Source organism: Myxine glutinosa, chromosome 4, assembly GCF_964187855.1.
Source record: "Myxine glutinosa chromosome 4, kmMyxGlut1.1, whole genome shotgun sequence".
Taxonomy (NCBI): Eukaryota; Metazoa; Chordata; class Myxini; order Myxiniformes; family Myxinidae; genus Myxine; species Myxine glutinosa.
The window spans coordinates 133,835,669-133,851,685 of record NC_136264.1 but is presented as its reverse complement, the minus strand read 5'-3'; the positions used below and the strand labels follow the sequence as shown (position 1 = coordinate 133,851,685).

At 50.4% G+C, this 16,017-nt stretch overlaps 1 protein-coding gene across 2 annotated transcripts in view; it reads left to right on the top strand.

Moving 5' to 3' along the window:
- Window positions 1-16,017, top strand: part of LOC137425256 (protein NipSnap homolog 1) — a 50,027-nt gene that overhangs the window by 23,413 nt on the left and 10,597 nt on the right. For both annotated transcript variants that reach the window (XM_068113494.2, XM_068113495.2), the window contains exon 9: window positions 5,130-5,213. In XM_068113494.2, coding sequence (XP_067969595.1) covers window positions 5,130-5,213 — 84 coding nt within the window. The remainder of the gene's footprint in view (window positions 1-5,129; window positions 5,214-16,017) is intronic.

Genomic DNA, 16,017 nt, shown 5'->3' with positions numbered 1-16,017 from the left:
AAGAGAGTCGGAGAGATCATTGATGAAGACCAGAAAAAGCACAGGGCCCAGAACACTGCCTTGGGGAACTCCAGCCTGAACAGGAAGAGGAGATGAGAGAACCCCATTCAGGCCCACACGTTGACTACGACTAGAGAGGAAGTCCACCAGCCATGCGTGGAGATTTCCATGGATACCAAAGGAGGAGAGTTTGGTGAGCAGAGCGGGGTGCCAGACCGTATCGAAGGCACGTGATATGTCGAGGGAGACGGCTCTAATTTTCTGTTTGGCATTGAGGACCTCCATCCATTGTTGAGACAGCAGAAGCAGCATGTCCAGAGTAGAGTGACCTGGTCTGAAACCAAATTGATGACCAGAGATCAGGCCATTGGAGAAGAGGAAAGATTTCATATCTGAAGCAATGATGGATTCCATGACTTTGCTGATAATTGGGAAAAGGCTGATTGGTCTGTCGTTGCTAGGATCTGTTTTTGCACCTTTTTGTGTAAAGCGGTGATGTTGGCTAATTTCCAAGCAGATGGCAGTTGACCTTGAGCAAAAGAGAGCGTGAAGAGAACAGAGAGAGGGAGTGAAAGAGCGGAAGAACAGGATTTTAGGACCCGTGGGCTGATGCCTTCAGGTCCAGTTGCAGAATCAGAGTCGAGGGTTGACAGAAACTTTTCCACCTTGTCAGGAGGAAAGGACACAGAGTCCAGGAGCAGCTGGGTACGACTGGATACGGTGGGTACAGAGAGGGATGGGTTTGGGACACAAGATTTAGAGGCAAACACAGAGTTGAGGCATTCAGCTTTTTCATGTGCGGAGTCAGCTGTGTAGCTGTTCGAGGTAAGGGAGGGGATGGAGGGGGGAACAAACACCAGAAACAGATTTTACCAGACGCCACCAGGATTTGGAAGAGGGAGACAGATAAGAGAGTTCGGTCTTGAGAACGGAGAGATATTGTTTCCTGGCTCTCCTGAGGGTGGACACACACTTGTTTCGGGCTTTGTGAAAGGAAATGAGATTTCCTTCCGTTGGAGTTGCTTTCCAGGAAACGAAGGCAAGTTGTTTCTGGGCAACAGCTTCACCACAAGATTCCGTGTACCATGGACGGGAGGAAGGGTATGACAACTGAAGACGAGATGGGATAAATCTGTGCATGAGAGAGAGCAATTTACTTTGGAAGAATTCCCAGGATGGGTTGATGTCAGAGGTGGTAGAGATGGGAGACCAGTCCAGATGATTTATGGATGCTTGAAGACCGTGCCAGTTGGCCTGAGTGAAATGCCAGACTCGTTGACGCTGAGGAGGCTCCCTGAGAATGGTCAGAGAGATGTCCACTTTAACAAGCACATGATCAGATGAGCCGATTGGAGCAGAAGAAGAGCAGCAGACATTTTCAGGGAAGTTAGTCATAACCAAGTCCAGAAGAGAAGATGCTCCGTTGACTGAGATCCGGGTTGGGAAATTGACAGATTGTGTCAGTCCCAGTGAGTCGCAGAAGTCCTTTGCTGATGAGCCATGGCTGGTGAGAGAGGTGCCCACACCCAGCCAACTGGCATGGTGACAATTGAAATCACCACATATGAGGAAGAGAGAGTTGGGATGAGTAGATAGAAGTTGGTCCATATTATCAGACAGCGAGATGTAGATGGAGTCATCACTGTTTGGTGGATGGTACAACACACATATAAACAAGAGGTGGGAGCGAAGGGGAAGCCATAGCCAGAGGTATTCCTGGGGGTGAGGTGGAGAGAGGGCAGTGCAGGGCGAGTGAGGAAGAGAGTTTTTGATAAAGATAGCAACACCACCTCCAGGACGAGGCTCAGACTATCATACCGGAGGAGGGAGTAACCCGGGAGAGATACTAAGGAATCGGAGACATCATGAAGGAGGATAACAAGTTGAATAACAAGTGCTACCTAAGCTTTGAATACGGCAGGCACAGAGGGCTAAATGGCCTTCTTTACCTAAATCTCCTTGCATTGTGGGTGGAGTTAATGGGGGTACACGATATAATGGTTTTGGATGAGGGGTGATCTGAGATGGTGGTGAATGGCTGTATTGATGATCTGGAGGGAAGAATGAGATTGAAGAGAATGTGGAAGTTGATTCCACATGCAGGAGAAAAAAAAAGGAATGAATGAGTGGAGGTGAGCAGTGATTCTCAATTTTGGGGAGTTTCATCAGAAAGGTGTTGCTGTTAAACTGCATGCACCCTAAAGAGGCCTGAGGGGGACAAAGCATGGAAAGAGCAGATGGTGCAAGACCAGAAAGGAGGCAGTAGAACACAGAGACCAACAACTGCGTTGGGAAAGTGATCAGCCCGTAGACTCAGCTTTGTCGCATGAGATTCGAATAATCTTGAAGGCCAGCTTTAACAGGGAGAGGAAATGAAACAATTTCGTTGAGAGCCACACGTTGGCTACGAGAGTAGAGGAAGTCAGTAAGCCATGTGCGGAGTTGGCCTTGGATGGCATAGGTAGAGAGTTTGGAGAGTAAGGCGGGATGCCAGACTGTATCAAAAGCATGAGATATGTCCAGAGAGATGGCCCTGATCTCATGTCTGACATTGAGGGCCTCCATCCATTGTTGGGTGAATAGAAGCAGCATTGCTAAGGTAGAATGACCTGGTCTGAAACCAAATTGATGATCCTAAATGGGGTGGTTTTAGAAATGGAAGGATTTTGTCGACTGTGATGATTGATTCCATGACCATGCTGATAAACTGATCTGCACTTCAGGGGATCTGTTTTGGAATGTGGTGATGTTGGCTGATTTCCAAACAGATGGAGGATGGCCTAGGGCAACTCCTGTGGTGAACAGAGCAGGAAAAGCATGTGCAAGAGCAGTAGTGCAGGTTCTTAGGAGACCAGAGCTGATGCCGTCCTGTCCAGTGCAGAATCAGAGTGAAGGGTTGCCAGAAACTTCTCCATATACAGGTGCAAAAGACAGTCCAGGAGAGGTTGGATGAGATTGAGCCAGGTGGGTACAGAGAGTGAGGGGTTAGGGACACAATTTGAAAGCAAACACAGAATTGAAGCATTCTGCTTTCTCACAAGTGGGCATGGAAGTTGTGGCATGGAAGTCGGTTGTGGTGTGGCATGGAAGTGGGTCGGTTGTTGTGCCATTTGAAGAGAGGGAAGGGATGGAGGGGGAGCATTCTCCAGAGACGGACTTAACAAGGTGCCACCGGGTTTTAGAGGAGGGAGACAAGTTTGAAAGTTCATTCTTGATGTTGGACAGATGTTGCTTTCTGGCTTTCCAAAGAGTGGGCACACTTGTTGCGGGTTTTGTGGAATGATCTGGAATTGCCTTCAGTCGGGTTTGCTTTCCAGGAAGAGAAGGCAAGTTATTTCAAAGCAACTGCTTCACCACCGGATTCAGTGTACCATGGGCGGGAAAGAAGGGTTGGATAACTGAAGACTAGATGGGATTGATCTGTGCATTTGGGTTTTTGAAGTGTAACTCTGTCGCCAGGTGGGTTTCGGGCCTATAAAGCCGAAGGAGGCAATAGCTGGGGAGAGACACTAAGGATTCAGGGAAGTCTTGTGGGAGGAAGGATTCTGTTAAACAGGTGGTCGGTTTATCAGTAGTGGCCTGGATTGAGAGATCTTTCAGGTTGGAACGGAGGCCTCAGATGTTTAAGGGCCACACTGTTGAGGATGGGAGGAGGCATTGGGAAAGTGCAGGAAGAGGGGGGCTTTGTGGGAGCAGGGGGATGGAGAGCCTTTGAGGTGGTGGGGTGAGGGAGAAGGTTTGAGTGGGTGGGGTGAGGGGAAAGCATTGAGGGGATGAAGTGAGGGGACCTGAAGTGGATGGATGCTGCAGGGGGAGGGAGGACACATAAAAGGATGGGGTTAGAAGGACGTAGGCTCACAAGAGATGTAGGGGAGGGTACTGACACAGAGGGTGTTAACACCATTAAAGGCCGTGAAGGGGATTTTATTGTTGTGAGCAGGCAACCTCGGCAAACTGGACTTCTCAAGATTCCCAAACTGGACATATGGAGACAAAGATCATGGGGTGGGTGGAAATAATATTTGTTGAAGGCACGGAGAAAGGTGGTGCTGTAGGAAAGAGGAGGAGGGTTGATGGACCAAGCACTTCGATGAGACTTTGGGAAATAATCCGAGTGAAGAAGAAGAGGACTAGATCGTGATGAAAAAGAACATGAGTACTCATGACTGAGAAATAAGGAAAGTGAAGCATTAAAAATATTTTTTTAACTTTTAAAGGAAGAAGCGTTTTCATTAAATGAAGATTCAGTTTGGAGATATTGAGAACAGGGAGAAATAGAGAATGAAGTCCAGGAAAGTACAGGCAGATTGAGATCATTTTGGAGAGAAGAAAAGTTATTTTGTTTGTACTGTATTTATATTTTTTTGAAGTGAGACGGGTGGTAGCATAATGTTGAGGAGGCAGAAAGGACAATAGTTGGGGGAAAAAGTGGAGAGGAACAGGCATCAAAACAGACAATATGCTACCCGAGGAGTTGGCCGTGAGCAACATGAAAATAAATTCGACAATACAGCACAATAAGGTACAATTTAACATGGAAAAATGGACAAAAACACAAGCGGCAAAACCACCGTTTAGAGGCCATTTTTCCCCGCAAGGCGGGGTTTGGCCTTTTTCGGGCACCGTGGTTGTTGTTGTTTTTTTGGTCCCCTTTTTGAAGCAATGTTTTACGGCCGGATGCCCTTCCTGCCGCCAACCCTTTTTGTCGTGGATGAACATGGATGAAAACATGACAAGACTAATCCGGTTAAGAAAACTTAGCTTTTATGATTTGAAAGCATCAGCGGCAGATTCAGCCAACACGTGGAGCAATCCCTGAACTGGAAGTCCCATTAAAGGAAAAAGTAGTGGTGATGATGTATTTCCACATGCAAGTCACGACAGTGTGCTTAACAGGAGGTAGAGAGGTATGTACATGATGCATGTCCAGAGATTTTATCTTTCACTGTAAAATAAATGGCAATATGACAATTGGACATGACAGCACCTCAATCTTGACATTCTACATGAACGAAATGAGATGAACCTATGATAACTGCGGAGGGAATTGTTGGAGGTATGGTACACTGAGGTATCTGTGCAATAATATTTCATATGGTAGAAAGTGAGACACTTGTGCTTGTGTGCAGCATATAAAGATCTTCAAAGTCGAGCAGAAACGCGGCAAGCGGCATGGAACAAGGAAGGATGGGAGGAATGCGTATACTATACCGGTCGGTATCTCAATTGTATTCCCTCAAATGATCCACCAGGTTTTGATCCTACTTCTGACCTATACCTCAACAATAATTTTGATATACAATGAATTTGATGATCTATGTTTTACAGGACCTACTCCTTACAAGAAAAACTTTGGTAGAGATTTCAACACTAGGACGGTTTGCATTTCAACAATAGGACACAGGGGGCATGTGGCAGCGGCTATATGAGCCGACAGCAGAGCAGCACCGAAACGAGACTCATCAGAGTGCCGAATCTTTTGCCTCATGCTCCGAGTCTTTCACGTACCTTTTTGCAAACTCCAGGCATGCTTCCATGTGCCTTTTCCTCAGGAGCGATTTGTGACTCTCTGTCAGAGAGTGATTTGTGACACTCTGCCAGTGTTTGTGACACAATCTGTGTGATTTGTGACACTCTGCCATAAAGCCTAGATTTGTGAAGTGCTGCAGAGACTGTTGTCCTTCCAGCAGGTTCTCCCAGCTCAGCCAAGGAACTCTGTAGTTCTGTCAGAGTGGTCATTGGGTTCTTGGTCACCTGACCAAGGTCCTTCTTGCCCGGTTGTTCAGTTTGGTCTGACGGCCAGCTCTAGGAAGGGTAAATCCATATTCTTTCCATTTCCTAATAATGAAGCTCACTGTAGTCTTGGAAACTTTCAACACTCTAGAAATTATTGTTTATACCCTTCCCTAGATCTATGCTCCTCGCAATTATATCTCGTAGTTCCACAAACAGTTCCTTGGACTTAATGGTAGAGTTTAAGATCTGACATGCATTGTCAACTGCGGTTCCTTGTATAGAAAGGTGTGTTTCTTTCTAAATCATATCCAATCAATTGAATTGGCCACAGGTGGACTTCAATCAAGTTGGAGAGACATCTGAAGGGTGAAAAAATGAAATTGGATGCACATGAGCTCAATTTGGAGTGTCATAGCAAAGGGGTTGAATACTTATTTACTCAAGACATTTCAGCTTTTCATTTTAAATTATTTTGTAAAATATTTTGAAACAAAAATTTTACTTTGACATTATGGAGTATTATGTGTAGATCAGTGACAAAAAAAAAATCTCAATTTAATCTACTTTAAATTCGGGCTGTAGCTCAACAAAACGTGAAAAAGTCAAGGTGTGTGAATACTTTCTGAAGGCACTGTAGGTCTGTTTATACAGCGGACAAACATACCTTTCAGGGATTAATTGTATAGATTCACTTTCCAATCATATGTATTTTATAGACATTCTCGCATTCTTAATAGTACATCCGTTATCAACATACTAAAGCCTGGTGTTTGCTTAACGGTAAGGGTGGCTGGCTTAGGATCTTGTGGTCTTGATTTTGAGCCCGTGCCATGTCTTTAGATAACATCAGGTGGATTGACTTAGCTGGTCATCCTTCCGAGGTCAGCAAAATAAGTACCAGCTTATTGGAAACGGGGCACTGTATCATGAGCGCAACCACACTCCCAGCAAGGATGCAACCATCAGCCACAGGCTACATACAAAATAATATAATAATTATAATCAACATACTCACATTGTAATAGCACGTACTTCATAGAATACTCATATTGTAATAATGTACTTAAGATGAGACTGTAGCGGCTACCGCTGGGTTTACACAATCGCCTTGCACCTACCAAGGACGCGGAGCGATCACCATGCCGGGCTCGTCCAGGACGCCCGGGCAGGCCCGCGCTCAACTTGCCAGGCCTCGGCCGCCGGCCACGCCCGCTCTCGACTTGCCAGGCCGCGTCCGGGACGCCCGGGCATGCCCGCCCTCGACTTGCCAGGCCGCGGCCAGGACGCCCGGCCACGCCCCCTCTCGCCTTTCCCGGGCAAACGCTCCGGGATAATGTGTGTATATATATTGCTGCCCGATAAACGGGCTTTTCAGAGTACCCGAGTTGTTTTGTGACAATAAAGAAACTCGGACGAATTCCAGCTTTTTGTCGCGTCCATTCTTCCGATTGACGTGGGAGCACAGCCCCTACATTGGTGACCTACCGACATGGACACGGCAGTTGCCCTTAAACTGCCTACCTTCTGGGAGGCTCACGCGGCGGTTTGGTTCGCCCAGGCGGACTCCCTGTTCGCCCTGCGAGGCATCACGGCCGACGACACCCGCTTCCACCATGTGGTAGCAGCGCTCGGTTCAGCCACCGCGGCCCACGCCCTGAGCCTCCTCGAGAGCCCGCCAGCCGCTGACAAATACGGCGCGATTAAGAAGCTTCTCCTCGACGCTTTCGGCCTCCCATCGGCGGAGCGCGCACGGCGCCTGCTCGACCTGCCCGAGCTCGGCGACATGCGCCCGTCCGAGCGAATGGACTACATGCTTTCGCTGCTCGGCGAGCACTCTCCGGCATTCCTGTTCCGGGAGCTGTTCCTCCGTCAGCTGCCTAGCCCGGTACGCTTCGCCCTGGCAAGCACGACGATCACGGATCCCCGCGCCCTTGCCAGGGAAGCCGACAAGATCTCCGCGGCAGGCCAACGCATTGCAGCAGCGACCTGGGGCCCAACGTCGTCCGACGCAACGCCCATGGCGCCTGAGCACCCGGCACGGTCGACGACCGAACTGCCGACGCAATTGGCGGCCGCTACGCCGAGCCGACCACCTCCAGCATGACGACCGGGGCCTCCACCTGACCAAGCGTGGTGTTACTATCATGCCAGGTTCGGACAGAAGGCCCGGACATGCCGACCCCCGTGCACCTTCGGCAGGCCGGGAAACGGCCGGGCCGGCGTTCATTACCAGCCATGAGCGCCGGCCACACGGGCAACTTACTTTTCATCACGGACAAAGCGTCCGGACGGCGCTTCCTGTGCGACACCGGCGCCCAACTGAGCGTCATACCCGCCTCTGATCAGGACAGGCAGTCCACGGTTTGTGGCCCCTCCTTGGTTGCGGTCAACGGATCGGCCATCCGCACCTTCGGCTCACGCAACGTCACCCTCTGCTTCGGCGGCCAACGCTTTACTTGGACGTTTGTAACCGCAAACGTGCCCATGGCTCTGCTAGGCGCCGACTTCCTCTGCGCACACGGACTGCTGGTGGACGTCCAACGGCGTCGCCTCATCAACGCCGAGACCTTCAGCTCCCTGGTATGCACATTGAGCAGCTCCGCTCCGACCGAGCTGGCATGCGCCCTCCCGGCGGCGAACGAGTTTGCTCGCCTGCTCACGGAGTTCCCGGCCCTCACGCGGCAGACGTTTTCGGCCGTCGCAGTACGACATGGGATCGAGCACCACATACCAACCACGGGCCCGCCGATCTACGCCAGAGCCCGCCGCCTCGACCCAGCCAAGCTCGCCGTGGCCAAAGCTGAGTTCGACGCTTTGGAACACCTCGGCATCGTGCGGCGCTCCGATAGCGCGTGGGCTTCGCCACTACACATCGTCCCAAAACCAGGGGCCGGCTGGCGCCCATGTGGCGACTACCGCCGCCTTAACGACGCTACCACCCACGACAGGTATCCGATCCCGCACATCCAAGACTTCTCCGCCCGTCTGGCAGGACGGGTCATTTTTTCAAAAATCGATCTCATACGGGGATATCACCAGGTACCTGTCAGGGCGGCCGACGTCCCTAAAACGGCCGTCATCACGCCGTTCGGCTTATTCGAATTCCTACGGATGCCGTTTGGCCTCAAGAACGCGGCTCAGGCGTTCCAGCGCTTGATGGACGGCGTGCTGCGTGACCTGCCGTTCCTCTTCGTTTACCTGGACGACATCCTCGTCGCCAGCACGTCCCGGGCCGAGCACCTCCTCCACCTCCGAACACTGTTCGGGCGCCTCAGCGAGCACGGCCTCATCGTCAACCCGGCCAAATGCCATTTCGGCACGACGGCCGTTGATTTTTTGGGCCACCACATCACCAAGAACGGGGCCGTGCCGCTGCCAACCAAGGTCGAGGCCATCACCACGTTTCCGCGTCCCCGCTCCATAAAGGCCCTGCAGGAATTCCTGGGAATGGTGAATTTCTATCACCGCTTCGTGCCCCGCGCTCATGCGGCCCCTCTACGAAGCCCTCCGGGGCAAGCCGGCCAAGCACGACATCGTCTGGTCCGCAGCAATGGACGCGGCCTTCCAAAGCTCAAAGCGGGCCCTCGCCGACGCAACACTGCTCGCTCACCCGGTGCTCAACGCTCCCATCGCCCTCACCACGGATGCCTCCGACTACGCGGTGGGCGCCGTACATGAGCAATGGGTGAACGGGGTTTGGCAGCCACTCGCTTTTTTCAGCCGGCAACTCCGGCCGATCGAGCTCAAATACAGCACGTTTGACCGTGAGCTCCTCGGTCTACACCTGGCCGTTCGCCATTTCCGCCACCTCCTGGAGGGCCGACCCTTCATGGCGTTCGTCGACCACAAGCCGTTGGTTTATGCAATGGCCAAGGTCACGGAGCCGTGGTCGGCCCGCCAACAGCGCCACCTCTCCGCCGTGTCAGAGTTTACCACGGACATCCGGCACGTTGCCGGCAAAAACAACGCCGTGGCCGACTGTCTTTCTCGGGCCAGCGCGAACGTGGTCCACCTCGGCGTGGACTTCGCGCTTATGGCGGCGGACCAAACCACCGACACCATGGTGCAAGCCCTCCGGGTGGTGGACACGGGCCTCCGCCTGGCCGACATCCCCTTCGCGGACACTGTCCTGCTCTGCGACGTCTCCCAAGGCCAGCTTCGCCCCATCGTGCCCGTTACCTGGCAACGCCGCATCTTCGCCTCCCTCCACGGCCTTTCCCACCCAGGCCGGAAAGCTTCCCAGAAGCTGGTGTCGGCGCGATTCGTCTGGCACGGCCGTCGACGGGACGTCCGCGATTGGACCAGCACCTGCACAGCCTGCCAACAGGCCAAGGTTCACCGACACACCCAGGCCCCGCTGGCACCTTTCACCGTGCCCGAACGACGTTTCGACCACGTCAACGTGGATCTGGTGGGCCCCCTCCCCCCATCACGGGGGTTCACACACCTGTTCACCATGGTGGACAGGACCACCAGGTGGCCGGAGGCCGTTCCCCTCATCTCCACCACCACCGCCGACGTGGCGCAGGCTTTCATCGCCACCTGGGTCGCCCGCTTCGGCGCACCGGCGGACATCTCGTCAGACCGCGGACCGCAGTTCACCTCCGAGCTGTGGGGCGCGGTCGCCCGCAACCTGGGGTCAAGCTCCACCATACTACGGCCTACCACCCCCAAGCCAACGGGTTGTGCGAGCGATTCCACCGCTCCATGAAGGCCGCGCTCATGGCCGGCCTTCAAGACGGCGGTTGGGCCGACCGGCTGCCGTGGGTCCTTTTGGGCCTCCGCACGGCCCCCAAGGAGGACCTCCGGGCATCCACCGCTGAGCTTGTCTACGGCCAGGCGCTACGCGTCCCGGGCGAATTCGTGCCCGACGCTACCAGTCCCTGGTCCGCAGCTCACCAGCACTCGGACCTCCAGGAGGCCGCCCGACGGTTTGCCCCCGTGCCAACATCCCACCACGGTGACCCCCAGTCCTACGTCCCCCCAGCGCTTCGCAAAGCGGAGTACGTTTTTGTGCATCATGACGCACATCGGGGGCCACTCCGGCCGCCGTACGACGGGCCCTTCCGGGTCCTGCGACGGGACGACAAGTCGTTCGTCATCGACATCGGCGGCAGGTCGGACCGGATTGCGGTGGACCGCCTCAAGCCGGCGCACGTGGACATCGACCAACCGCCACGGTTGGCCCTTCCGCCGCGGCGAGGCCGCCCCCCGTCCACGGTGCCCCCCACTCGACCGCCCACCACCACACCGGACCCCCCCCCCCCCCACGACCCGCCAGGGGTCGCTTCGGCCGAGTCATCAGGACCCCCCTCAAATTGACCCTGCCGGTGCAAGTCGATTCTGGGGGGACGTGTGTACCGGCTACCGCTGGGTTTACACAATCGCCTTGCACCTACCAAGGACGCGGAGCGATCACCATGCCGGGCTCGTCCAGGACGCCCGGGCAGGCCCGCGCTCAACTTGCCAGGCCTCGGCCGGGATGCCCGGCCACGCCCCCTCTCGCCTTTCCCGGGCAAACGCTCCGGGATAATGTGTGTATATATATTGCTGCCCGATAAACGGGCTTTTCAGAGTACCCGAGTTGTTTTGTGACAATAAAGAAACTTGGACGAATTCCAGCTTTTTGTCGCGTCCATTCTTCCGATTGACGTGGGAGCACAGCCCCTACAAGACTCTCATTCTAATTGTACATCTGTAAATATAAAGCGCGGTATTACGCGCGCTGCTTGTGAGCAAGGAGGAAGCGGACAACGCGGTAATTTGTAAGAGTCTTTATTCAAGAGCTCACTGTAATACTGAGCTGCTCAGGGCTGCGCGCCCCGTGTATATCGTGAGGCCACGCCTCTCTCCCGGGCGTGGCCCACCCCCACTTGGTATGCGGGGTGATGTCACCACGTCAGTGCTTTCGTGTCCGCCACAAATATATATATATACAGTCACATGAAAAAGTAAGTACACCCCATGTGAAGTTTAGACTTTTTCAACATATTTCAACATACAGCTATTTGATCTTCATTTCAACAATATTGATAGATAAAGGTGATATAATATAACAAATATCATGAAACATTTACATTTTGTAGTCCATTGTATAATATAAATAAACATAAATGCAAATTTCGCATGAGGAAAAAGTAAGTACACCCTTGGCTCTAATAGGTGGTATTGCCCCCTTTGGCAGAAACAACCTCAAGTAGGCGTTTCTTATAACTGTCTACCAGTCTCTGACATTGACTGGGAGAAATTTTTGCCAACTCCTCCATGCAGAATTCTTTCAGCTGTGCGATGTTTGAGGGGTTTCTTGCATGCACAGCTCGTTTCAAATCCCCCCACAACATCTCGATGGGATTTAGATCCGGGCTTTGACTTGGCCATTCCAGAACCCTCCATTTCTTTCTTTTCAGCCATTCCTTGGTGGATTTACTGGTATGTTTAGGGTCATTGTCATGTTGCAAGGTCCACCTTCGGTTGAGCTTCAACTTTCCGACAGATGGCCTCACATTATCCTCAAGCACCCTCTGGTACAATGAAGAATTCATAGTGGATTCTATGATGATGAGATGCCCAGGCCCTGATGCAGCAAAGCTGCCCTAAACCATAATATTTCCACCACCATGCTTTACAGTTGGTATCAGGTTCTTGTGGTCAAATGCTGTCTTTGGTTTTCGCCAAACATGTCTTCTGGTACTGTGGCCAAATAGCTCTACCTTTGACTCATCTGTCCAGAGCACATTGTTCCAGAAGTGCTGGTCTTTGCCTCGGTGTTCATTGGCAAACTTTAGTCTTGCCCTGATGTTCTTTCTGGACAGCAAAAGTTTCCTCCTGGCACACCTCCCAAGCAGATCACATTTGTGCAGCCTCTTTCTAATGGTAGACTCATGCACTTTGACATTAACAGTGGCAAGAGCTACCTGTCGGTCCCGTGATGACATTCTGGGGTTCTTAGAGACTTCTTTCAGCATCTTGCGGTCTGCTCTCGGGCTGAACTTGCTGGGGTGGCCTGGCCTGAACAAGTTGGCAGTTGTTTGGAATCTTCTCCACTTGTAGATGATCTTCCAGACAGTCGAATGATTGATTTCAAATTGTTTGGAGATCTTTTTAAATCCCTTCCCAGACTCATAGGCATCTATAACCTTCTCTCTGAAGGCCTCAGAGAGCTCTTTTGATCTAGGCATGGTGACGCCACACACTTCAACAACAAAGAGCAAACCAAACTAAATGTCTGAGGTTTAAATAAGACAGGTTCCTCCAAGATCCTCTCTAACGATGTTCTAATCATTTGCACCTGAGCTGGTGCACCTGATTCTAATTTTATGTATTTGAAGTAGTGATAAATGTAGGGGTGTACTTACTTTTTCTACATGCGAAATTTGCATTTATGTTTATTTAAATTATACAATGGACTACAAAATGTAAATGTTTCATGATATTTGTTATATTATATCACCTTTATCTATCAATATTGTTGAAATGAAGATCAAATAGCTGTATGTTGAAATAGTCAAAACTTTACATGGGGTGTACTTACTTTTTCACGTGACATACTATATCTATATATATATATATATACACAAAGAATTAAGTTAAGCACCCCCCCCGTTTTTGTACAACCTCGCACATTACAAGTTTGTTGTCGTCAAAACAGTGTAATATACCCATGATATTGCTATATTTTCTGGAGAAGTGATATTATGGTCACATAAAAACATAACAATCATGCCGTTTTCAATATTTTATTCTGAATAATTTAAGGTGAAATTTTTTGGGAATTTTAGGCATATTTTCACCTCAATTTAAGTATGGAGCTATAGGTCCATCACGGACAGTGTGGATGACGTTTATGTTTTCTAACGTACAGTCATTGTTCTGAGAAGACCTCTAGCGATCTTTGCGTCAATAACGTGTGTAGGACCCACGTGATCGGATCACTGACTCAACCCTACGTCTCATAGACCCTGTAAGCCGTCGTATGCGTTGCTGTGGCAGGTTGTTCCATTCCCGATGTAATGCACGTTCCAATTCATCCAGATTGGCTATTGGAGGGACCATCTTCGCAATTTGTCGTCCCAACATGTCCCAAACGTGCTCGAGGGGGTTCAACCTGCCACAGCAACGCATATGACGGCTTACAGGGTCTATGAGACGTAGGGTTGAGTCAGTGATCCGATCACGTGGGTCCTACACACGTTATTGACGCAAAGATCGCTAGAGGTCTTCTCAGAACAATGACTGTACGTTAGAAAACATAAACGTCATCCACACTGTCCGTGATGGACCTATAGCTCCATACTTAAATTGAGGTGAAAATATGCCTAAAATTCCCAAAAAATTTCACCTTAAATTATTCAGAATAAAATATTGAAAACGGCATGATTGTTATGTTTTTATGTGACCATAATATCACTTCTCCAGAAAATATAGCAATATCATGGGTATATTACACTGTTTTGACGACAACAAACTTGTAATGTGCGAGGTTGTAAAAAAACGGGGGGGGGGGGGGTGCTTAACTTAATTCTTTGTGTATATATCTCAAAAATTGACCTCCACCCCAAACAAGAACGACCACACCGAGCCTTTGTAGACAAATACCTAGAATGGCACTCAGGAGAGCGGAAACCTCCGCCAGGCTGAACATTTTGTATCCTACTGTTTACGTTTTGTATCCCACTGATAAGCCGGATCTGGATCCGGACTTAAACTAAAATCGGAACCGGCTTGTGCGTGTCACTTCACCATCTGATCCACCTAGTTTTGTCAAAACTTGTCCACAACCTTTTGAAATATCATGCTGCGTATCATTTTGACCCCACTTCTCAATGATGAAAAATCACTTTAAATTTTTTTAAATCTCGTATCCCGATCTTTACCAAAATCAAATCAATTCGTCCTTGTCGCACATCCAACCTCTCCACCATGTTTTGGCTAAATCTGTCAATAACCTTTTGAGATATCCTGCTGCATATCGTTTTTAGCCCTATCACTCAATGGGCACACAAGCACAACAGTAGAGAACAGGGACATCGGGAGATCTGTGGGAGGGAGGGGGCTTCGGGGGAGGGGGCGGAGGAAGGTTGAGGTACAAAACAAATGGACACTGCTAGGACTTCCAGGAAAGAAGTTAGTATTTCAAAAAGTTGGATCTGGGGTGAATTAACGGGGGTAGAAAAGATCAAGGTTTTGGATGGGGGTAATAGTGTCACGACAAGATAAGAGATGGTGGTGAACAGCTGTTTTAAAGACCTGGAGGGAGGAGTGGGATTGAAGAGAGTGAGAGGGTTTTTCCAGAGGCGGGAGAAAAGAGGAATGAAAGAGTAAAGGTGAGCAGAGAGTCTTGATTTTGGCAGTTTCACCAGAAGAGGGTTGTTGGCAGATCTTGTGCGACCTGCAGGAATATTTGGGGGACAGAGCACAGACAGAGCTGGGGTAGCTAGGCCGGAGAGGAGTCGGTGGAAGCCAGAAAGAGTACCAACCTGCCTGCGGTTCTTTAATTAATTCGAACTTTACTGTTCACCAAGGAGCTTCAATTGGGCCGAAATAATGGCAGCACACGGACATGGAGGCAGATAGCTGAAACACTTTTCTTACCATTTAAAGGATTTATTTTTTAAAGTAAACAGGGAAGAGGGCAACATGACGCTATAAACAAAAATGGAACAAACCATGTGAGTCATATGGACATAAAGAGGTAAATGGGAATATTCGAAATTATATGTGCAATGATTGGTGAAAAAAAACAATTCCTAACCCACTTGGCGCTACAGATCACATTCGTGCAACAAAACAGTTGTAGGCGAGACTTCCCTTCTGGTGTGTAAGGTGAACGCCAGGCTCAAAATAGATCGCTTTGGGAACCATGTGTGGGACGATATCTCTCCGAAGCTAAAGCGAGCACAATGAAGATGGTGCTTGGTGTGGAATGCCAGCGATGATCGACATCTTCCACCAGGCTTTGTGGATCACTCTGTCCTTTAAGCAAGGCCTCCTTCCACACAAAACAAGGCTTTTGTGCTCTCCTCTCTGAACAAGGCCTCTTCTTCTTTGTAACCAGGTGGGCGGAGTTCTCTGCTCTGGCCATCCCCCACCCACGGGGGATGCGCCTATAAAAATGTCAGGATGGCACTTCCGTCTCCATGCCACATTCGGCCGCAATGGCTGACACATACTGGCCAGACAAATTGTGATGGACAGACAAATGAGAAGTTCTTGAAGTCTCTTATGAGAAGTTCTCGCCTCCTCGTCCCACCTACCACGATGTGTTCACGCCCACATATTAAG